The sequence below is a fragment of the Ascaphus truei genome, chromosome 3, assembly GCF_040206685.1.
Source record: "Ascaphus truei isolate aAscTru1 chromosome 3, aAscTru1.hap1, whole genome shotgun sequence".
In the NCBI taxonomy this organism is placed as follows: Eukaryota; Metazoa; Chordata; class Amphibia; order Anura; family Ascaphidae; genus Ascaphus; species Ascaphus truei.
In genome coordinates, this window is record NC_134485.1 from 291199483 (window position 1) to 291224942 (window position 25460).

A 25460-nucleotide genomic window follows, 5' to 3' on the forward strand; every position below is an offset into this window, starting at 1 on the left:
TGTTTTCCTATTGTAGAAACTCTCACATGCATTAGCAATTTAGGTATTTTTTATATTCAGTAATATGTTAATATTTAATGTCCTTCTAAGACCAACCATAACAATATGTTTTCAGTTTGTGCAGCAGTCTACATAAAATTTTCCGGCACAGTAACTATCTGCCCTATGAAGCTTACAACCTAATTTTGGTGCCTTAGGTACATATAGATAAAGTTATTTGCCCAAGGTCACAAGGAGCTGACACGGGAATTTGAAACAGGCTTCTCGGCTTCAAACTCAGTGTTATTGTTTTCAGAGAGAGTGTCTTTTCTCTCAGAGCCACTACTTCCACCCTTAACTACGAACAGAATGAGAGTTATAGTGCAACTAATAGGAACATAGATAAACAGCTTTTAGTAGCCTCTGACTGCCTGACAACCATCTACCATTGTAAAAAAAAAACCTTAAAAAATATAAAAAGTCACACAAAAACTAATAGCACACAATGTTATTTGTCATATTTCAGTTATTCTTTGTGTTGTGCTGTTATGTCTTCTACATTTTAGTATTGTTCCTTAAAATACATGAAATGTGGCTTTTCTAAAAAAAAACTGCAGCACGTATCTCTACATCATTTTGAAAAAAGGTTGTTAGAATTGACTCTTATCTTGTTTTCATTTTTAGTGTGATTTTTCTGACCCAGTTTTACTTCCTATTGGAAAAAAAAGTCAGTTTCATTATAGTTCCATTTTAAGGAAGCGATCCCCCCCAGAAGCCTATATGAGGTTAATGCTAGTATATTTGTCCCACGAGCATCTCCTGCCCTTAAAAAACAATGTGTGTTAAACATCTCTGTTTTCTTAATCACTACCATGATGACTTCAGACAGCACTGGATTCTGGGGAGAACTCCATATTGGAGGTAATTCTATATTGTGGGGATTTGGGGTTGAAAACGTCACAAACTGTCGCTTCAGACAATATAGAATGAGGCCCTTAGTATTTCAATTGCTCATATCTCCCGAACGAAGAATACAATTTTTAAATTAAAAAGAAAGGGCAATATGAGGTCTTTAAATAGGTTTGCAAATAGAAAACCAGACTGCCGAGTCAAGCACTTTGTAAAAGCTACACACACCTGTAGGTTTCCTAAAAATGTGCCCAAAAACATTTTATGAATGGAATTTACAGAAGATACTTTAAAAAATGGATAAAAGTTAAACCAACTTATAATGCATGTTTCGAAAAAGATCTTGTATCTCATTAGTAAAGTCTTATGGTAGTTTAAGGTTCATGCCTAGTCATGCCTCTGAAAATCACTCAGGAATTGAAGCAATTACCAATCAAACCACATCCGTATTCATCTTCTATATTCCCAATACTCGACATTTAAACTCATTGATGGCACTTTCTTTTAGTGTCTAACATATTCTGCGCTACAGTTATTTGCAGCCACTTGCTTGATATTGCATTATACTGTAGGTCTTCGCCTACAAAAGCAGCTAACCAGCATGAAATAAACTTACTGCTGGAAATATCCAGACAAGCTCAAATCAAGGCTCAGGAATTAAAGGGATCATTCAATAAATTTGGTTATGAATAAGCCCCTAAGTGCAGGGTTATTGACATAGAATCTCAAAGTGAAGCCTCCATACAAAAATCAGAGGTCGATAATTAGTGTTCACCACTAAACGAGACATTAAGTGCACAACCACATTTACTTAAGAATATTGTATAACCCTTGTACTTAATTAGTTTAACAGTCCACTGTATAGCTTGCAGAACTTTACTTTCATTCCCTCTAAGCAGGTCCATATAAAATGAAGGGCAGTTACTGGACTGCATATTGTATTTGACAAGGGGCAGACTAATGCTAACATTCAGTACCTGCTCCAAATCCAAGTGATAACAATGATTCTATCGTGGTTTTGTATTATTATTTGCTGGTCTCTTTGCAACTTTGCTGTAAGAGTAATATCTGAAGTAAAATCATGTTGGATCTGAAGTTTGTTGCCAGCAAAGCAGCCTCAAACCATTGCAGTCCCGCCACTATGTTTGACGATCGGGATGAGCTTCTTCTGTTCAAACACAAAATGTTGTTGGTATATACTGTATTAGGCATCAATATATGCAGCTGTGTTTTTCTTCACTAAGATTGTACTTATTTTGCATATTAAAACTTGCTACATTTTTTAGGGTTTGGTGTGTATTTAGGCTTTTTTTCTGTTTGTATGCCATCAATACCTTTTAACAATGTTCAGTGGTTCTCCAATAATCCTCATATTTCTTTGGTTATCTGTCTTTGTTCTCTTTTTTTAAATCTTTACAAAACTATTTACTTTACTAACTGAAAGGCATTTGTATAAAGCCGTAGTAAGTGGGCACATTTTTATGGTTTTTCTTAAAGGGTTTAGAAAGAGCAAGTGCACCACTTGAGGTTAATGATAGTATATACAGTAAGTGCACAGGAGCTGGTGATGTGCATAGTGTTCAGCTGAAACCCAAATACAGTATCCTTGGCTGTAGAGAACCCTGTGAGTCATGCCATAAGAGATTAACACAGTGCTTTAGTATTAAAAATGTGTGAATGTCTTCAAATTTCCTTCACAAATGTTTTTGTGGATTTCTTTTAAATGTATCTTTTTTTTTTAACGAAAGTTCACTTTGCTCAGAAATGCATCATTTTAGTGAATATATGAATTAATGCTGCCACTAGTTTTAAACAACAATATGGATATTTGTCTGATCCAGTGTAGGAGGGGGGTTGTAGGGCAGTTGGCCTGGGTGCAATCCCTTAAGGGGCACAGGTCGGGCCAGCAGTGAAGGGCGGCAGAGAAGGAAGAGAGCAACGGAGAAGGGAGGATGCAGCAGTGGAGGAGGGTGGGGGCAGAGCTCGCCTCAGCAGTATGACCTGGAAGTTAATCACATGATCCGGTGACTGCCGCCAGGGTGGGCTGTGCTCCATCCAACTGGTAGGGACTCCAGACTAGGGACTTTAAGCTCGGGGCTGAGGGGAGAGCAAGAAATGGATGGAGAGGGGGAGAACAAGACAAGGATGGAAGAGGGGGAATCAAGACAGATGGAGGAGAAGGGCAGAGCAGCAATGGATGGAGAAGAAGGGGGGAGCAACAAATGGATGGAGGAGGGGGTAACAAATGGATGAAGGAGAGGGAAGCAAGAAATGGATGTATGAGGGAAGCAAGAAATGGATGTATGAGGGGAGCAATAAATGGATGGAGGTCGGGGAAATATAATGAGGGTAGGGAGAGAGAGAGAATGGGGGGAGTGTGGTAGGGAGAATGGGGGATCGTGTGTGTGGAAGAGAGAAAGGGGGGAGTATTTGTGGATGAGAGGGGATTGTGTCAGGGCCGGGGCAAGTCCCACTAACATGCAAAAAATGCACAAATACAGTTAGAAATTATAGGATCATTTTGCCTTTGTTCTATAACATTGGAGGGTGCAGTTGATGGAACTTCCTCTGTTTCTTGCACTATAGCCTAAATGCATAGCCATCCTCTGTAAGAATTCATTGACTAAGTGTTAGAAAGCAGTGTTTGATAACAATTAGATGTGTGGTGTTTTTAAGTAAGTATGTGTAGCCAGGTCTCTCTGGACTACTATTCCTTGCCTTACGTTCCACTGTAACTCCCTGTAGGTTTGTGGTGGCAGTGATGGCATGATTCCTAAAGGGGAATCCATCCTAATGTTCAGTGTGTGAAGTTACATTGTTCAGCAGGTATGAACAATAAAGTTATAGTGGCCTCTCACTGAAGTAAGGGGTGCCTATGACAGAAATAGGCATGCTTACAGTACTATCCACTCCCCTGAGAAGAAGGGGGCTGCTTTCTGTATAGTGTAGAGTAGTGAGTGAGAGTGTGTGGTTCTGGTCTGCTCTGAGAGAGTGCTGTCTGGAATGGATGTCAGTGTGCAGACACTAGAACGATTTTCTACTGAAAGATATGCCAGAATGCATATACTCTGCATTGAGAAGTGGCTGAGGCCTAGCCCAAGATGGGATTGGGCAGGGGTGCACAACTTCTTGAGCTGTGCCCCCCTGCCGGGGAGCCGCAGCGTTTGTGCCCCCCCTCTACAAGGATTCAGCGTCATATGACGTTGTGGGTCATGTGACGTCATGTGACCCCGCTGCATCATATGACGCCCATTGCCATGGCGACGCTTCGCTGAAGACCCGACCAACACCAGGTAAGGGAGTTGCAGAGGCCTCACGCCTCCCCTGGCATTTAATTTAAATGCCGTGGGGAAGAGCACCAGGCCCTTGTAACCGCCGCGCCACCCTAGAATTTCTCCTGCTCCCCTGGGGGGCGTGCCCACCAGTTTGCGCACCGCTGGGATAGGGTACAGTGATGTACAATTCAGTGCATGTACTGTGAAGATGAATAAACCTCAGTTAAATGTACTACTGGTGTAGTCCTTGAAGCATGGTAATGACTAAAGGAAAGATTTATCCTTGAGATGCATCCTGAAAACCTCAGGATACTCTTGGACTGGAGGTACTGACCACTGAGGAATTCACCAAAAACCTGTCCTGACACTCCCCACACCACCGCGGAGATCTCCTGCCTTCTGTTTGCCTCACAGGTATGATCACAGCAGCCACAGAATACACTGGTAGCAAGAACATTTCTCAGAGGGTAGGGAAAAGAGAGCTACATATGTATGTATGTATATACTGTATGTGTGAGTGTTTTATACTAAGTGAGCGAACAATGTGATTTCTTCCTGCAGTTTTATTTCCTTTCTGATTGGGGTATTTTTCAATATTTGCACAGTGTGCAACTTTGTTATCTCTATGAATCTGTGTACTTTGTTGTGTGTATTTTACAAGAGTGTAAAGATTCCAGATCTCAATAGTTGAGTTTCTGTTTCAGTGGTTTGCAACCTTTTTTTGGTTAAGGAACTGTATAATTATATTGTGAATTTCTGAGGAAATTTGCGTCTGAAATCAGATGCATTGTGAGGAACCGCAACCCTCTCTAATATCATGTCTGCGATATGCATTGTAATGAATCCTAACCCTCTCTAATAGCGCGTCTGAGATCAGATGCATTGTAAGGAAACCCAACCCTCTCTAGTAGTGTGTCTGATCTCAGATGCATTGTAAATTCTTCTGTATTTGGTCCAATTTTAAATGACAATTTTAAACGAGCAGGCGGCTGCTGCGCATTTGCATGCCTACAACATCCGTGTGGCCTGGAACTTTGATCGGCGCCCGACCATCTGTAACGTGACGTCACTTCCATCATTCTTTTTCATTATGAGACAAGTGATTTTTCCTACGAAAACTCTGTAGCTGCCAGCTAAGAAGTTTCACTTAAAAAACACATATATATATATACACCATTATTTTAAACTCCTGTTTTGTTTATGCATTTAAGTCATAGCATGCAATAGTCAAAGAAAGCTATAAAACAGTTATTTGAATTCATATGATCACCATTGCACACAATATGTTATATACAGTGTATATATATACAGCTCAACCCCGTTATAGCGCGTTCCTCGGGGGCCACCCGATCCGACCGCGCTAGAACTGGGGTCGCGTTAATTTTTAAAAAAAATGGCCGCCGCGCGCCCGATCGGGAGGAGGGAGGAGAGAAGAAGGAGGAGGGAGGGAGAGTTGGCCGGCAGCCCTACACGTCCCCCAGCAGCCACCGTAACTTCCCCTAGCAGCCTCACTTCCCCCCTCACTTCATTACATAATAAGCAACAGCTGAAAAATCAGGAATAAAGTGAGTTTGTTCATGAGGCATGAAACACGTCAAAGACAAGCACCCAACCACTGATTAGTTCAATTAATTAGTCCACCTGTGGGAATACATTGTAGATGTTAGCATAGCACATGCGTCCACGTATACCCATAATAGCAGCCCTAGCATAATATATTAACAGCACCAGGAGAGAGCAACATGGACAACAAAGGAGCCCAACAACATCATGCATTCTTTAAGTGTGCATAAAAAAACATACCATAAAGCTTAGAACTTTTGCCTCCTGGTTCCCGATCGAACGAGACAGCCCTTCACAGGCCCGCTCGCATCCATAGCAACCAGTCCACATTGTCGGATCTCTCGCGCATGCACAGATCGCCTCGTCAGCAAAAAAGATAAACAAACCGCCCAATGTGTTCATAGTGGCAGCATTAAGCCCCAGCCAGACAAAGATCGGGCGGGGGAGAAAAAGAAGCTAACACCGGCAACTCTGCATGCTATAGAATATATTACCTTAATCCCCACGTCCTGACCGAGCGGGACAACCCGCTACTGTCCCTAGCAACCAGTCGCACTGTCAAGTCCCTTGCACATGCGCAGAACACACCATTTGCGAAAAAATAAATAAACCAGCAGCGACATTTACAGGGGCAATATTAGAACCCAAAACCCACATAAATGTATGCAACCTAGCCCCCTGGTCCCTCCTCTACCTAATCAAACAGCTTAGCACAAATAAACAAGCACCAATCATACTACACTGTCACACAATAACATATAAGAGCTGCCCTACTCATTTAAAACACCATCACAAAGTCATATACCCATTATATTCTCCTTCACAATATAAATGTAGGGAGGGAGAGTGGGAGGGGTGTGAGTGTGGTATGAGTGTGGTGTGTGTGTGCTGTGTGCTGTGTGTGCAGTGTGCTGTGTGCTGTGAGTGTGTGCTGGGAGTGTGTGCTGTGAGTGTGTGCTGTGACCGTGTGCAGTGTGTTGTGAGTGCAGTGTGCTGTGCAGTGTGCTGTGCAGTGTGAGTGCAGTGTGCAGTGTGTGCAATGTGCTGTGAGTGTATGCAGTGTGTGCAGTGTGCTGTGAGTGTGTGCAGTGTGCAAAAAAAATCCCCAAAAAAATTCCAAAAAAAAAATTCCAAAAAAAAAGTTTTTACATTTTTTTTAAAAAAAAATTTAATTCGGGGTCCATGCTAAAATTGCGTTATAAGTGGATCCGCGTTGTAGCAGATCGCGCTATAACGAGGTTGAGCTGTATATACTGTATATAACATATTGTGTGCAATGGTGATCATATGAATTTAAATAACTGTTTTAAATCTTTCTTTGACTATTGCATGCTATGACTTAAATGCATAAACAAAACAGGAGTTTAAAATAATAGTATTCTGTTTATCACCCATGCATTCAATTTATAAATGAGCAACTTTTGGTACTGTGAAACGTACGCATTCTTACTGTAAATGGTGAAATTGCATCATAATTGAGAATTGTTGCAGTAGTATGTGAAAATCAAGACAGCTGAAATGAAATGATATGGTGCATAGAACTGGTGACAGAAATATTACAGAAAGCTCTTTATTGTACATAACCAGCACTGGTTTTACATATTTAATTCCGAGGGAATAATTAAGCAACACTTTATGACAACTTTCCTTAAGCAAAAGAACAGAACCAGTTTTAATAGTGCGTTTTATCTAAAAAATTATATGTATATAATATGTGGTAGCCTTTTTATTCCCAGTGCAAACCTGGATTATATCTTTATACTATTATACTGACAGTCTACATTAACTTGCTACTAAATTAAATTCATAGTGTAATAATGTTTGTCATGCGAAGAAAGTCATTTTTAATCTGTTTTTCCTTTCTATAATGTTTAGCATTGGCAAAAAAGCAGGGCTCCCGAATATATATTTTCATTCTCAAGGAAAAAGGGTTAAATGATAACTTGACTAATCTTTAAATGACAAAAAAAAAAAGAAGAAACTGTAAGACCTTTTCACACGTTAGATATGTATTATCATTTATCATCTAGATATCAGGCTAGCAGTGCGAAGTAATAAAACATATCATCGAAAAATGTGCTATAGGTCTGAATCACTCTTTCATTCCACCTCCCAGCTAACTGTAGTATTAAATCAAACAAGCAGAACATTTCCTTAGGCAGCCATTGCCTTTTAATTTCCTGAAGAACCTTAAAATATCATTCATTACAAGTACTACACATATTTGGTTTTTAAAAGTCTCATAAATCAATAGCAGGCTGACTGTAATAATTATTACAAGTAAGTGCATAATTTTCATGCTGAAGGCTGCATGCAGAACTTCAGCATATGCAAACGAGGCAATTCAAACTGTGTATAGATATTAATATGAAGAAGCAGGTAACGAGGAACAGGCTATGAATTATGCATCGAGAGCGGCTGATCGTCAATGAGGAAAATGAATTCAGCATGTAATCTAATTAGTGATGGAAGTCTATTACATCTAACTGCAAAAGCAACCGTCCTTGAAACAAATTTATTTACAGTCCATGTTACTACTTGAAACAACTTTCAAATGATGTTTAAGGCAACAGCTACATTGTAAAATAAATTATGCTTTTTCTCCTTTCAGTTCCAGACCAGGAAGGCCTCCCAAAAGAACACAAAGTGTTACCTCGCCAGATAACCCCCATATCATGCCACATACTGTCCCAGGGCTAATGTCTCCTGGAATGATCCCACCAACAGGTAATATGGTTATTCTTACTGGGCTGCAATACCTTACTTCTTTTTCTAGTACTTAAAGTGTTAACCATACGGAAGTACAAAATCCAGCACTAACACCAACTACAATATTATTAGCATACACTATAATATTTATGACTTTATGCATTCTAATTTTTAACTTTAATAAAACAATCTAAAATATTATAACTTTTTTTTCTAAGGGTTTTTGGACTAATCCCACTTGACTGTAATGTCTGCTTCTCATTGGCATCATAAGAAATATAGGGTTGGTAGGATATGAAACATAGAAAGAGTGTTTGTCACTGAAGTGACCCTCAGAAATTAAGGACGTTTCATAAATTCTGACTGATTATTGTAAATGTTAGAAATTGATTTGGGGAATAATTATGGAGTTTAGGGAGGAGTTACTTGATTACAACTGGCGGCTCTGAGATTCTATAACCATTTTTTTTGCTTACCTGTATATCCAAAAACTTCACAAATTATGATTCAGGGTTAACAGCATTGATTAAATATTTGCATGTATTATTAGGACATTGATTCTCAAGTTATTTATGAAAATCTAATTTTACTTTTAAAATGTTATGAATATTCTAAACTCAAAAGCACACTGAAACACAGATGTAAAAATCATGATGTCTCTAAGATATATAACTAAAAGTAATTCATATTTCTTTTGGTTTAATATACTTGAACATATGTTCTTTATATATATTTTTGATAAAGCTATATACCTTTAAGGAAGCCTGTAGGATGAATTTTTAAAATGCCAACACTTGATATAAGACTAGTATTACTCATACCACTGGACCACAACTACCATAACATCTCAACCACATATTATTATAAAATACCAATTATATGTGTATTATCACATTTTAAGTCCATATTCATGTGTTTAAAAATATGATGCTATCATTTTTTTTACCGTTTCCAATATATAATGTACTGTACAGTATGTCTCATTTAACTAGAGCTGGAATCCATTGAAATACTAACATTCCTTACACTCCAGTAATATATTTCCCATTTTAGTTGTACTCTTTGTGAACATTTTTACAATTAATTCAATATAGAGAAAAGTATAGAGGAAAGTCCCCACTACTTCTACACTACAGAATAAATTAGGACACAAACTACAGATGTATTAAGACTTACTCGCCTTAGTGATTTTCACAAAGTCCCCAGTGCGGCTACAGCTCTCGCAGCGAGGACAGTAAGGCGCCCAAGAGGATTAACTCTGCAGGGTTCCATGTTTCTGAATAGGACCCCTCCACATTAATCCTTTTGGGCCATCTACACCTTCCAGATGAGCTGCGTAGCTGTCTGCAGCTGTGTCCCCGTCTTTCTGCCTGGTGCCGTATCTCCACAGCGCTGAAATTCCTTCCCCCTTCACCATATCATGAGGGGGGGGGGGGGATATATGGCCATATTTAAACATCTACATCATCAAGGGTGCTGGACAGTGTTACATGCCCTGCATTGTTAATCCTTCCGGGCCGCAAACCTTCCTGTCCTTGTGGCTGCGGAGGGGCCATGTTCGGGCAGCTGGTTTCCACATTTTTCTTGTCGGCCACAAGGACAGTAAGTCTTGCTACATCTGTATATATTTTATATGAAAAAATATGCATTGAAAAATGCATATTATGGGAAAATGTACACATAATGAATAGTAGCAATATTTGCAAAAGATAGTCCCAAATTAAAAAAAAAAACACTTGGGCTGACATACCTGCACACTCTTGGCAAAAGGATTGTGCCGAAAACATTAAGTCTTTTTTCTGCGGGTGTGTAAACACATGTACAGATGTGCTAAGACTTACTACCCCAGCATCAGTGTCTGGATGGTGTCTACCGCACTCGCACTGCGGGGGTCCACACTTCTGGATCGGAACCCCCGCTGCTTTAATTCTTCTGTGCCGTGGTGTCGGGCCGCGGGCGGCAGTGCACACAGTATGTCTTGCTACATCTTTAAGTGTTTTATATCTGGGCCTGTATTTTTGCAGATATTGCTAATAGTTATTATGCATGTACAGTATTTATCACATTGTATGCATTTTTCAATTTGTACTTTTTCATATGAAATATATAGTTGGTGTCCTCCTCATTTATTCTCTATTGTAGAAATAGTGGGGACATTTCTAATGCTCTCCTCTATTTGTTATTCTAATCCCATGTGAAGGAGGGGTTAGTGAAGCATATTTGAGACATAACCAATTATTAATTCAAAATGTATTGATGATATAGATTTTTTTGCAGTCCCCAGGTGAGCATGCTAACTATTTACTGTAGATGTTTTACAATTAATTCAAGGCATCTGCATATTGACAAAAGTGGAGGCCCTGTACTCAAGTGATTCTGAGACTTGTGGTCCTGTTGCCTTTTTAATTTGTAGCATTACATTAGGAGCTGGACTACAACTCGCAGAAACCCTGATGTGGGAGAACCAGTTGTTCTGAGAGCAGAGGCAACATCTGTGCTACCAGTGCTTGAACAAGGTCCCTGAAAGCACTGGCAGCACCTGCCTAAAGCAGGCTCAGAGTGGGACAGGCATCCATGCACACTCAAAGTTTTAGGCCTATTGTTCAGCAATCAGGATCCTCCTCCTCACTGTTGCTGGGAAAAGATAGGCAGTCAGCATATTTATTGTCAGCCACATGCTAATTGCAGAGGCGCGAAGGGAACTGTATCAGAAAGTGTCATCACTTGTGCTTTCTGTATCCTACTCCATACAGTGCACTTGATGTTACTAGCTTATTGATATGGTTACAGATGGATACAGTCACACTGGGATATTTAATGATTTCCTCAGCATAGCAATTACAACAAGCACCTGCAAACAGTTTGCCTCAGGCAGCCCAATAGACTTCAATTCCCATCCATAAACACCACACTACAGTATCACTCACTACCAAGTCGACTTACAGTAGAAGGTTGTATATTGTGTATTTCTGTGTCTGCACCCTATTTGGGGTATTTTCAGTAAAGTGTATCAAGCAAATTTGCTGGAGGACACTTTTCTCACTTGAATTTTTAGTGCATGAAGCCTAACCTTCATTTATGTAACTGTATTTGTAACCATGTATTATTTGTTTTACTCTGTGCCCAGGACATACTTGAAAACGAGAGGTAACTCTCAATGTATTACTTCCTGGTAAAATATTTTATAAATAAATAAATAAATAAATAACCTAGTTGCTGAAGCCTAACAAATGTACGTTTTTTTCACAACTTTGTAAAATATTTGGGAGCACCGAAAGTCCAAAGTTCGTCAGTTTTGTGAAATTGTGCAAAAGTAGACTTGCATTTGCATTGTTCATAATTTTGACTTTGATGATGGTATGGTGTTTATTTTCATATTGCATTAGGACCATGCAATACATTTAGATATTAAACAACTTTATTTTTTACCAAATTGGTTGTTATTTCATATGCCGAAAAAAAATGTAGAGGTAAATGTTTAAAATGTATTGGAAAAGATATGGATATAACATTTCTACAGCGGACAATTTAAATTTGCCCATACAAAGGCAAACTTAAGCCTTTCCAAATATACCATATTTGTTATGATATTGTTGTCAATGAAAAAGTAATAGCGTATGTGTTAAGGAGGAATAGTGATACACAGGTGAAGTTTGATTTAATTAACTGTACAAAGAGCTTAGAACAGTTTACTTCTGGATGCATTCACATTGTTTGTAATAGAATTGTTTTTCACTGCTATTGTTATTATTTCTTTTCACTATTATGAAAGAAATGAACCACTGGTTACTACCAGAAGCAGAAAATAACTTCATTGTGTTCACATTGCTTTGTCTACAATAAGATTACAGAGAATCTAATGACAATGTCATCCTTCATTGCATGATTTAGAGATGTCATTTGAATTTGGGATAATTTCTAAAAAGATGTCATATTTTTAAGCCACGATTCAGATCCGTTGCAGTCATTTATTTTCTTGTTACTAGTCAAAGGGAAAATTGTTGTGGTTGTATTTGATCATGAAACATTGATGAATAATATTACAAATGATTCTTGATTGTGAGCCTTTGCACACCCACCAAAAATCCATTGTGTTAGAAAGTAATTTTTTTCAGTAAAGACATCAATGACCATTTTTCACAGACTAACTGTTAAGAACAAGATTTATTAAGAAGGTTCTTAAGGTGCTGTGATGCACTAGTAATTGAAATGTGGGTACATGTTTCCTTTAATCTTAAAATCTATAAAAAAATTAGATTAGCTTTCATAAGCGTTTTTTATTTGCTTCCAAATTTCTGATATAGTATGGAATTTTTTACAAGTGCATTCCAGCTGCACATGTACTTCAAGGAGCATTTCTGCACATTTTGTTTTTACAGAATTCAAACCAGGGGGACCCTCTAAAGCTGCACCACACTATTTTTAGCTCAGTGGACCCCTTGGTTCCCAGTTTAGTTGCCAGTGTTCCTTTATGGATTTTCAAAGAAGGTAGTCACAGTCATCCTGTAGGAGGCCACAACATCACGGTAATGCTGCAGCTTCCTATTGGCCACGGGATTCGTTGTATTTGGCAGCTTTTTTGATTTCCTAAGCCGGAGCAGAAACACTGGTAACTAAACCAGTAAATTACCAATGAGGTCCCCTGAGCTAAAAATAGTGCAGATTCTGATGACCCCCAGTTCGAATTATGTACAAAAACAAACAAAAAAAGAATATGTGAAATTGCTGGTTTAAGGGAATTACAAAAAAAAAAAAAAAATCAGATCCCCATAACCTAATCTCACTATTTTTACTCCCATAAGAGCAATTGCAGGTTCCTATTGGAATATCTCAGGATCTGAGGGGGTGGACAGGGGAGGGGAATTGTTTGTCTTGTCCTGCGAATAGCTCCAGGAGACCAATCTCTCTCCCCCCATCTCCAGTTGTGCAATAAAATGACATTCCAAAAATTGTAGAGCTCCTGATTCTTTCTCTGCAAAACCAGTGCTCACTGGTTGCTCAGTTTCCGCTATTTATACTACCATACGACGTAATCAGCTTTTAGGACTAATCAGGTTGGTAAAGGTTAGAATGAAGCATGAGATAAGGAAATACATGTGTGGGACTGTGACACTCGAATCAAATGTGTGAGAGACACATTCTGCGTGACAATTTACCAGATTGTATATAGAATAAAAAAATCATATAATCTCTATAAATAACACATAGCAAATGTATTGAGACAAGCAACTAAACTATTCTTTGGTATTTAGTACTGTACGTAGATTTGTTTTTATTAGAAACATTGAGGCAACAAGTATATTTCTGTACATTTTAGTAATGTTCTCTATTAACATAGATATTATTATTAACTTGGATCTTATGGCAAGACTAATAATAATGGTTTATTTGGTCTGACCTTCTTTAAATCCTTTGTGCATGTGGTGCAGAGAGTATTTTTGTGTGCATATTATTGGTTGCTGTTCAGGTTTATTTTGTATTATTACTATAGTTGAAAAACTGAACTCTAAAGTATTCATAGCCATGACTTCCAGATTCCGGCTATGATCCCTGCTCACCTGGCTATTCCACCAATATCCCAATAAAATGCTGACACCAGTTTGGATGTAAAGTGGCTACAGCATTTATTCAAATTGCATTTCACAAACTTGCCAGCTACTGTAACATTAACATAAACATACCGTTTAAACATACCATTCAACCAAACCATATCATGCCAGCCACTGACCATCAATGGGCATGTATCACTGTTATATACAAAAGTTAGTGCAAGCCCTATCAGCATTGCTACTACCTTACCATGCCCCAAGTGGGGACGGAACCAGGTAAACCTCCCTACCAATTTTAATCCTAAAATGGACAATGCACCCCACCAAGAGCCAACACCCTCTAAATACCATCCTGAAGACCCACATTGAAAATAAGCAGCCCAATATCAGTCAAGGAGAAGGATCCTTCCTCAACAAAGCCCTATTATCCCCTTATAATTTTCCTAACAAATTTGAAAACAATTGCATTTACATTTTTCTACCCTGCTCAATCACCATCCAGCACCTAGCATTCCTCCATAATAGTATTGGAACAATTTCTGAACATACCAAACAAATACAGTATCACTAAACAAGGTCAACATCCTTGGCAAATCATATTTTATGGTGTTAATTAACTCCACCATTTTTAACTGGCCAAAATAATTTCCACGTGCATGTATTAAGGCAATAAACTGGCCTGTCATCACCCTCCTCATCTCCATCACTTCAGGCAGCAGACAGGTCCAGATTAAACCCCTAACCCTAGCTCTGATACAGATATTCAGCTCCAAACATCGGAGCGCCAAACACCTTAAAAACCTAACAACTGGGAGAGACCTTGCTGACAAACTATTAATGACTTGCACCACTCCCATGTTATCTGACCAGAACAATACCTTCCTATCCTAGCCTATTCCCAAATCTCTATTGTCACTAGGATTAGAACTCATTTGACCAGATGCCTCTTATAAATGGTCTCTGTACAATTTTTAGAGATAGTGGAAGATACTAAAGCATGAGCTTGTCTGAGGTAATGTTATTACTAATTAAAAATAAATAAGTGATATAGTGCTCCAGAAGAATGTTAGCAATTTGCACTCGCATACATTCTTTTGTGATCTTAGAGTCTAAGATCAGCATATAGCTCCAAGTATTCATCGTGATACACTGCTCCTCAATAAAGAGAATAGAAATGCAAAAACATAGCATAAAATCATTTACTATAAATAAAATAAAACTATGGGGAGGGAATGAAAATTCACTCACACTCTCACAATAAAATAAAGCAACGAGTGTCATAAGGGCACCCACCCACCCCACTTCAGACCAATTCCTTTGTACTCTTAGCTGCTGGTCAGTGTGTCCACTCTGTATCTCCTCTGCTTCTACGTTCTAGAGGTCCCAAGATGGCCACCAGTACTCATGGATGGTGTCCTGTGAGCAGGGCCGGCATGATGGCGGTGACGTTGGTGCATGTGCACCAAGCCCTGCGCTCACAGAGGCCCCGTGCTCTCCCCCACAACAGTTAAACTGATTGTCATGGGAGAGCACCCCTGGACTCTATAACTATCTTACCTTCTCAGACAGCGTGTCCTCATACAGGGTGTTGTCATCATAGCTCCGTGACATCAAATAGCGATGGGTTGCCATGACAATGGGACATCATATGATGTCGCGACACCATGTGTCATTACGTTGCTATGGCAATGGTATGTGCTGTGGCGCCACGTTGCCATGACAATGTGACACCGTGATATCACGTTGCCATGGCAATGCGACACCATTTGATGTCACAGAGCCATGATGGCGGGATGCGGAGGCGATGCTGCCGGAGAAGGTAAGAGCCATGGCCCCACACATGTCCCTGCACCGAGCCCCGCAAACATCCCAGCCGGGCCTGCCTGTGATTGTCAAAATTCCCAACCATGGCCCTACTTATTTTTGTCAAGTTCAATAAGTCAGTTCAGCAAGCCATGGTGCGTTTTCTTGTTCTGTGGTACAATGTGATATCTATGGTTTAAAATGAAAATTGTTGCATTTTGGCAAATATAACAGAACATCACAGCAGGCCTTCTGCACTACCCTAATAATGTAGTTGTTCATCAGATTGCTTTATTATGTGTTTCAAGAATTTGTGTACAGTATGTAAACATTTTTATAAAATAATAAATATTTATCATAGCCCATTCAAAATGTTTGTCATATTTATATACACAACAATAATATTCTTAAATAGAGTTGCGCAGAAAACAACATTCTTATCTAATTTCAAAATAGAAAATATTAGATGCTTTATATGGTCACCTCCAGTCTATTCAACGGTGACCCTCCTTAACATTAAGCAGGTGACTCGATTAAAGATAAATCAGGCATAAAATGCCCTGCATGAGGCAGTGCAGTGAATCAAGCAAATTATAAAATGGCAAAACTCATTCTGTGCTTTGGGCAATGTAAGCTGCCAGCACTTATACATCAAAACTTCACTCAATGTAAGATTGATTTTATTTTATTTTGTTTGTTTTAATTCCCTACAGCAAGCTCTGTTAGTCTTGTAAATTCAGCCTGCATCATTTGACTTTTATTCTTTTTTCAAGCAACATCACATTTCAATATGCTGCAATCTTGTGTAAAGATAAGCTTCAGTGTATATTAATGCATTCCTTTTACAATGCACAAATAATGTGGTTATGCCATTATATCTTGTACTTTTCTTTAGGCACTTTTGGAAGATGAACAAGCTTTGTGTAGTGTAATTGTTCATCTATGAAACATGCTTGCTCTTTGTGTTACATGGTAAAGTTAACTAGTAAAACTTAACATGCACGAAATGCCTTTAATATGTAGAAAGGTTAATTGCTTTCCACATGAATGTTATTTAATTGGAAGAACATACATAATAGATAAAATGCAGTAACATGTCTTGACACTTGTCTAGTTGTATACCAGTTGGCCACAACTGGATAGAGTTTCTAATTTTGTTGCTAATATGTATTGTAATATGTAAATGTATAAATTATAAAGTGATGATCAGTGGCAAATATATACACGTTTAAAAGAGAAATTGCTGGATGTAATGAGGGGATTGTATCCAGCCCTAGTGAAGTGTGACTTGATGCATATTAAACTTTTAATTTATTTTTCTGATGTAGAAGCATCAAATGTAAGAAGCAGTGATTAAGATTTATTGCTTTTGATGTAGATCTGTTTATACTGAGATTTATGACAAACTCAGACTTGTCAGAGCTTTTTGCATTTTAAAAGTGGAAAACACAATGGCCTCACATTAAAAAATTTAATATTTCATTATAACGTCCTGTGACTCTCTCCTTCATGTAGTTCTCTGTAAACACTACCTGCATTGCGTAGTGCACACGGGGCAAAATAAGAACTAAATAGTTCGGTACATTGATGATGACAGATGTATGTTCAGAATGTACAGTATCCGGTATCAGGGTCTTGAGAATGGGCTTTATACCTAAAACGTCAAGCCTTTCGCTGCAAAGGTGTTAGCATTTGTAAGTGTAGCCCCTGTAAGTAAGAGCGGGCTACTTATCCTTCTCCTACTGGAGTAAGCCCTGATAAGGGCAGGCGCAAGTAGTAACCATGGGTTTTCCCCCCTTCAAAGCCCCGCTTGGAGTGATAGAGGAGGGGCCCCTGACTCTGTGCAGGCCTAGACAGAGGGGAGGTCCTGCTGACATCATGAGGGGCAGGGCTGACTCTATTTAGTGGGCTGTCCTGTGTGTGTCTGTGTCAGTTGATTCAGTCAGTTGGTTCTGTGAGTTCATGCTGTGAGTTGAGTCAGCGCTGAGAGAAAGAGGTGGCAGTTCAGAATGCCCAGTTCTGGAGGGAGTATGTGGAGTGATGTCCTGGAGCGGAGGAGAGTGCTGGTCTGAAGTGTAGTAAGACCCAGTAGAGCTCATGCCTGACCTGAGAGGCCCTGCTCAATGTGAGAGTGATGTTTGTAGGAGAGACCTCAGAGCCCCTCTGAGTAGAGCGGACAGGACTATAGAGGTGGACCACTGCCCCTCACCCTATTTAGGGGGTGAGGGGAAGGATATCTAGCCTCACTCCTAGGGCCTACCCTGTGGGGTGGAGGCAGGGGTATTGTGGCCCCATTCAGCCCATCCTGCTGGGAAGCATACTTCTGGAGGAAAGGAGAGGAGAGAGACGCCTGTCCATTGGGAGCACTGTTTCTAGGAGCTACTCTTTGCATGAACTGCTGTGTACTACCTCAAAGTGTTACAAGACAATAAAGACACTGCTGCTGTTTTACATAAGACTGTGTGTGAGTTCTGGAGCATTCACCCTGGGACCAGGGTTCTTTCTCTATAAGGGTCCTACCCCACATCTCTGGGGATTATAGAGAATGGGGGCACTGCACCGATGCTAAAGAATGAAGGCGATTACCCCAGAAGCCTGGCCCTGTTGTCCCCAACACCAACGCGGGAGACTCAGGCCCTCCTGTTCCAAGCAGGTACGCACCACCCAAGTACATGTAGCCAGCCCTCACTACACCCTAGATAGACATCTGCATCTGGGGGGGGGGGGGGAACATGGGTTACATTTGGAGGCGAGCTGCTGAGATCCCAAACAGGTCAGGCTTTCAGCGAAGCAGAACGGGAGGAGCGAAGTGCACCTTCCGTGCAAGTGCTATGGAGGGTAGGGCATATCATACCAGGGGTAGTCAGGGGAGCGTGGACTCCCGCACAGTACACCCTGGGTGCCCTAGATGGGTGATGTAAGATGGGTGTATGGCTATTGCTGGCCTAGTCCCTTGAGGCAGATAGTGTGAAGCAACTGAGGGGGTTAGCCTGTTAACTAGTCCAGGGACCATGGCCCAGGGCCCGCACCATGAGTGGCCAACAGTAGGAGACGCCCGTACTTAGGGAGATGCCCGGTACACTAGCCAGCACCCACATAAAACACACCACAGAGCACTTGTAGGAACCGTCAGCGAGTGCGGTGCACAGAGAGGAGTTCTGCCTAGCCTGGGGTATGCCACATCATACTTGTGGGTAAAGCAATGAGAGCTAGCTTGCAAAGAGCATCAGAGAGTGTCAGTGAGCATAGTCAGTGTCTAGGAACGAGGTTTGCACTAGACACTGAAAATAGCGGTGAGATATATTTGGTGGGCTCATCACTACATGTGCTCCGCGGAGCAAGAAAGAATCCAAAATGGCGACAGCAGCGCCATCCACGGCCCAGCAGCTAGCAGCCAAACTAAAATGGAGATTCCCTCCAATCCTGGAGCGCGCACGTGAATCGCGCAAAGAGACTGTGAGAGAAATGTGGAGGGAGATGTGCAGGGGTTTGGCGCCAAACCCAGATTCCCTGCAAGAGGAGCGGAGCGGTGCGAAAGCCGAAAGCCAACCCACCTGTGCTGTGACTGGCCAACAGACAAGGCCACATCACACTGAGAGAAGGAGTGCCCCTTCTCTTGTTTCCACCAGAGGGAGGGGGCACAAGGAGAGCCAATCAGAAGAGTCTTCCCCAGCAAAGGGAGGGGCAGGAAGTGAGAGCGAGGAGCTTCACTTCTGTCTGACATTCACAGAGAGAGGAGCCGAGACTTTAACTGTTCCACCCCTGAGCGAAATATGGCCGAACTGAGCACCACGATTTACCAGCTTCCAGGCGGCTTACTGGTAGTGGAGATTGAGGACCACGAGTACCTCTGGTGCCTGTGCGTCCACTGCGGGACACCCGGACCGGTCCCAAGCACGAAAGCACGATGCTCTAAATGTGGCACATACTACCTGTGGCCTAACGAGCCATGGCCATTGATCGAGACCCCGCGGGGTGCCTCTCCGGGAACACAAACGGAGGTGGCGGAGACAAGAGACGAGGCTGCCCTAGTTCCCCACGTCACCCATGCGGTAGGAACCAAGACCCAGCCAGCTACTGAGCCGAGAGAACCGTCGGTGGAGAAGAGCACGACCACAGTGGAGGTACCAAAGCGAGCCCGTTTTGTACCACTACCCACTGGCGGTACCGCCCAAGAACCCGGTGACTCCCTTGCGGAGGATCCGATCATAATATCTTCGGAGGAGGATGATGGTGTCCCATCGGTGGCGATGCGCCTACCGGCGAACCACCTCAGCTGTAATTATGATGGCGGTCCACTTACCGAAGAAAGGGAGCAGACGAGTCCGGACACCTTCCGACGGCGAGCGCTGGTGCGGCCTGAGGCCCGTAGAAGTCACACGGCCGTGGTGACTCCCAGTGCGGCAGAGATGGCGTCCGATACAGCTCCAGAGGAACCCAAGATCACCAGCCTACAGCGGAGAGGTAAGGAGACTCCACCACCCCCTTACTCCCGCCAGGTGAAGACGGAACCTGCAGAGGACGAGAAGAAGAGGAATGCGGCCTACCTGACCGTCCGCGGACCGGATGATCCACCACCGCCCCTTCTGGTCCTCGACGCACTTCCGGTGCGTAACCACGGAGCGGATGGAGATTCCGCGGGCGCCGACGATGACATCACTTCCGGGTCCAACTGGAAAAGGGGCCCGGGAGCGCTGTTCTCCCCACGGAGAGCAGCAATTGCAGCTGCAATGGCCACTCTGAGAGGCCAAGGTCCTCCCAGAGGATCACGGGGCTCGGCGGAGAGAGCAACCAAGAAGATGCCCACTGGTCGCGGTATTACCCGCTTGCTGGACACTGATTTGAACATTGTCCCAGCCCCAACCCCCAGATCCATCGCCCCGGCCACTGCCCCTGCCCTGTCACGAGTATTACCACCGGGACCTAGCGGGGATAAATTGAGCAAGTACCCCAAATATTCAAGGGATGTACGGGATTGGGAATTGAGCGATGAGGGGTCTGATGGGGAGGTACCGTATGATAATGTAATTCGCATACCTAACCTTGTGCCTTTTTCTCCTGCATTTAGAGGGAGGGCTCGAGGGTCCCACACTACAGCAGAGGCTGGGCCTGTAAGTGAAGTGGTTCAAAAGATGAACCCCACAAGGTACATCAACGCCAAAGGGAGGATAGATTGCTCGCGCTCTACAGAGGCGGGTACGTCCGGTGTCTCATCGCAAGTGGAGTCGGAGGTAGATACCGGTAGCCCCTTAACAGAGTACGAGCACCGTGACAAGTGGTGGGCACCCCTGTTCACCGGGTACCATGAAGATATGGACTGCACCAGCTTTGTCCTCATCAGAAATTACATAGTCGATTATTGGTGGGCGGTAGGTGCCTATACTTCCCAGGAGGTGGCGGATGAACTAGAGCATCGGTACAGGGAGATAGAGCAAAAGATCATTCTGCCAAAGGGACCGAGTATATTATACGACGATGTTGCTCCTGTAGAACCGGAGTTTTGGGTGCTGTAAAGCAGGGCGGGTCGGAAGACCTTGACTAAGTTGAGCCGAGCAGACAGAGCCATAGTGGCTAGGTATAAGCAGTCCCATGGTTATGAATACCCTTATGTGCCTGAACCCATAATGTGAGAGATCGAGGAGAACAGGGATAGTTGGCTCCGAGAAGCCGTACAAGAGTCCTTGCGGACGAAATTTGGTAAGGCAGGTTACCATAATCAGGACTGTATCAGTGAGTTGGTCAGGATCTGGAGTATAGGACGGGGCATATACATGCACAATGTAATATATCGGTCCGAGTCTGGATCGGTACAGTCATATCACGTGACCATAACTGACCGTAATGGTAGAAGGATACGGAAGCCTGATCCTAAGCATTACTATTAGGGTTCTCCCCGTTGGGAGTAACTGTGTTCCTGAGATATTACCTCACTGGGTATTGTCTATGCATATAAAGTGACATGTTTGTATTCATGTTCCAAGGTTTGTTCGCTGCAGGATGGTGCTGCTAAAAGTAGGTCCAAGTGGGGACCATTAGATTCCACCAGAGGGAGAGTGTAGCCCCTGTAAGTAAGAGCGGGCTACTTATCCTTCTCCTACTGGAGTAAGCCCTGATAAGGGCAGGCGCAAGTAGTAACCATGGGTTTTCCCCCCTTCAAAGCCCTGCTTGGAGTGATAGAGGAGGGGCCCCTGACTCTGTGCAGGCCTAGACAGAGGGGAGGTCCTGCTGACATCATGAGGGGCAGGGCTGACTCTATTTAGTGGGCTGTCCTGTGTGTGTCTGTGTCAGTTGGTTCAGTCAGTTGGTACTGTGAGTTCATGCTGTGAGTTGAGTCAGAGCTGAGAGAAAGAGGTGGCAGTTCAAAATGCCCAGTTCTGTGAGGATGTCAGTCTGAGCTGGAACAGAGTCGGGAGAGCAGAGTGTCAGGCCTGGCAGTCTGTGGACAGCCTGGAGGGAGTATGTGGAGTGATGTCCTGGAGCGGAGGAGAGTGCTGGTCTGAAGTGTAGTAAGACCCAGCAGAGCGCATGCCTGACCTGAGAGGCCCTGCTCAACGTGAGAGTGATGTTTGTAGTAGAGACCTCAGAGCCCCTCTGAGTAGAGCGAACAGGACTATAGAGGTGGACCACTGCCCCTCACCCTATTTAGGGGGTGAGGGGAAGGATATCTAGCCTCACTCCTAGGGCCTACCCTGTGGGGTAGAGGCAGGGGTATTGCGGCCCCATTCAGCCCATCCTGCTGGGAAGCATACATCTGGAGGAAAGGAGAGGAGAGAGACGCCTGTCCATTGGGAGCACTGTTTCTAGGAGCTACTCTTTGCATGAACTGCTGTGTACTACCTCAAGTGTTACAAGACAATAAAGACACTGCTGCTGTTTTACATAAGACTGTGTGTGAGTTCTGGAGCATTCACCCTGGGACCAGGGTTCTTTCTCTATAAGGGTCCTACCCCACATCTCTGGGGATTATAGAGAATGGGGGCACTGCACCGATGCTAAAGTATGAAGGCGATTACCCCAGAAGCCTGGCCCTGTTGTCCCCAACACCAACGCGGGAGACTCAGGCCCTCCTGTTCCAAGCAGGTACGCACCACCCAAGTACATGTAGCCAGCCCTCACTACACCCTAGATAGACATCTGCATCTGGGGGGGGGGGGGGGACATGGGTTACATAAGTACACTTTCTAATACTTTTGGGGGTTATTTGCTACTATATATAATTATTTATTTTTTGCTATATCTGTTATTTTTTTACATTTCTATTTCACTTTTTTTGTTTTGTATGCTTTTTGCATTTTGATTCTGAATAAAAGAAAATATATTTTTTCAACAACCTTAAACTCAGCAGTCTCTTTTGTAATTTTTTTTAAAGTTTTCCCCTCATAAATAGAATGTAGACATGCAGTATTATGTGCTGTGCCTCTTTTTAAGGGGAGTGTTTCCCTATGAGTGTTCATTTATTTACATATAGATACTGATTTTTTGGAACCTAGTTTTTTTCTTCTCCTCAACCCCAAGTCACTTTGTGGCTCCTACCAAATGTATTACTACAAAATGTATCGACTAGCATTTTCTTTTGGAGCAATATTATGCTTGCTGCATAGACACCAATGTTTGATGAACAGACCCCTTGAAGATGTATGACTATTTTGGTGTATACAATTTCACAATTACCATACTTAAAGAGTTTTTGGTATAGGGACTTTCTTCTATTCTTTTGAATCGTTATGAAATGTTAAAATCATAAATTTTCTTAGTTAAAACAGCAAATCCAGCTGTTTTTTTTGGTGTACATTTTGTAACAGGATTGGAACCGAGGGTCAGCCTGTGCTCTTTTTTCAGTTCTATGGAACCTCAGTTCACCAGATATTTTGAGTTTTAGCTGTCGTTCTTCTCGGGAAAACAAAAAGGCTGTCAAAGCGCAGGCCAATTGGAATCCGCAAAGGATTACTGCCAGCGCCATCTTTAAAATACCAGGAAGTGAACCAGCAGCTAAAACTGTATGTATCTTGGAATCTGGTGGTCCCCAGAGCTGACAATAAAGTGGTACCACTCTGGAAGACCCCCTAGTTCCAATCCTGTTGCAAAAAATATATTTCCAGTTTGGGTAGATTGCTGCTTTAAGATTTTAAATCTGAAATGTGATCTTTAAATGTTACAAATCTCAGGATCCTATCTCTTTTGTCGTGAGATGAGTATGCAGATGAGTTTCTGTACTGTAAAATGTTATTGAATGCAGACGAGAACTCCAGATGTGTATTGTTACTTATTACCTGCACATATTGTTGGTTTGTAAACGGCACATTTGGGGTTCACTGAATAGGCCCCAGACAATATGATTATCTCTTACCCATGTGGTTGGCACCTCCAGTCCTAAAGGGCCACCAAGAGGTCAGGTTTTCTTGATATCCTTGCTTCAGCACATGTGGCTTAATCAGTGGCTCAGTCAGGCCTCAGAATGGGGTGTCTCCTGCAAGTTTAAATGTCCCGGTCATGTGGGCTGTGACACGGGACATTTAAACTGTACCTTGAGAAGCAGGGGTCCCCGGACATGAAATTAATGTGGTTCAGCTCCGGAGACCCTCTGCTTCAATCCTATGTACTAAAAACAAAACAAATTGTGTGTGCCTGATCACACGCATTTTAAGTGAAACTTCTTTGTCTTTTGTCACTGTTTTGTCACAGAAATTGTACTTGTAATAGTGATGTTTTAATTAAAAATCAAAACACAATTTCAGTGCCAAAACGCAAAGTTTGACTTAGAACGCATGTTTTAGCTATTTGCACTTCTATATGTATAATAACTGAATTCCTTGTGTGTGTATGTGTGTTCGTCAGTGTGTATGTGTGGGTGGGTGTCAGTCAGTGTGTGTGTGTGTGTGTGTGTCAGTCAGTGAGTGTCTGTCAGTTAGTGAGTGTGTGTGTCAGTCAGTGTGTGTGTGTATGTCAGTCAGTGTGTGTCAGTCAGTTTGTGTGTGTTTCAGTCAGTGTGTGTGTCAGTCAGTGCGTGTGTCCTGCTGCTGGTGCCTTTTGCCAGAGCAGCCCCCTCGCCCCCCCCGGCAGATGTACGGAGACACGAAGGGGGGGGCCTGTCTAAGTCCCCCACCCAGAGCAACCCCCTCTCTCTCCCCCCGCCGGAGCTGCAGACATGGCTATGTGTGTCCCGCTGCTGGTGCTTTCTGTCGGAGCCAGCCCCCCAGTGGAGGCAAGGGGACACAGGAAGGGGTTTTTCAGCGGCTCAATGGGGGGGTGTTAAACGGCTCACTGGGGCGGGTGCTCTGTGGCTCACTTGGGGGGGGGGGTTCTGTGGCTCACTGGGGGAGTGTTCAGATTCCAGCAGTTTGTCATCTCTCTCCCCCATGATGATGGGGGTGGGGTGTGTGTGTGGTGTGTCTCTCTTCCTCCTCTTCACTGACTCCTGCTGGTGGAAGCTGGCAACACTGACGTGCTGATGGCCTCTTCTGCCAGCAGTGACCTCACTGGTGACGGAAGTGACCATCAACTCTATTTACTGCCAATTAATTTTTCTCATGTTGTACTGTAGGTGTGCCCAAAGAATTTTCACTTAAAAACAGCGCGGTCTGCTGTAAGAGCTGTGCAGGAAGACAAAGGGAGAGGGACTGCTTCTCTCAGCTCTCTCTGCGCAGCTCTTACAGACTGGTGACAGTCCGGTAGG

The 25460-nt window shown here is 42.6% G+C and overlaps 1 protein-coding gene across 4 annotated transcripts in view; it reads left to right on the forward strand.

The window, feature by feature from the left end:
• The window catches only part of DACH1 (dachshund family transcription factor 1), a 466035-nt gene that overhangs the window by 177412 nt on the left and 263163 nt on the right, over positions 1 to 25460 (forward strand). For all 4 annotated transcript variants that reach the window (XM_075591024.1, XM_075591025.1, XM_075591026.1 and 1 more), the window contains exon 2: positions 8338 to 8453. In XM_075591024.1, coding sequence (XP_075447139.1) covers positions 8338 to 8453 — 116 coding nt within the window. The remainder of the gene's footprint in view (positions 1 to 8337; positions 8454 to 25460) is intronic.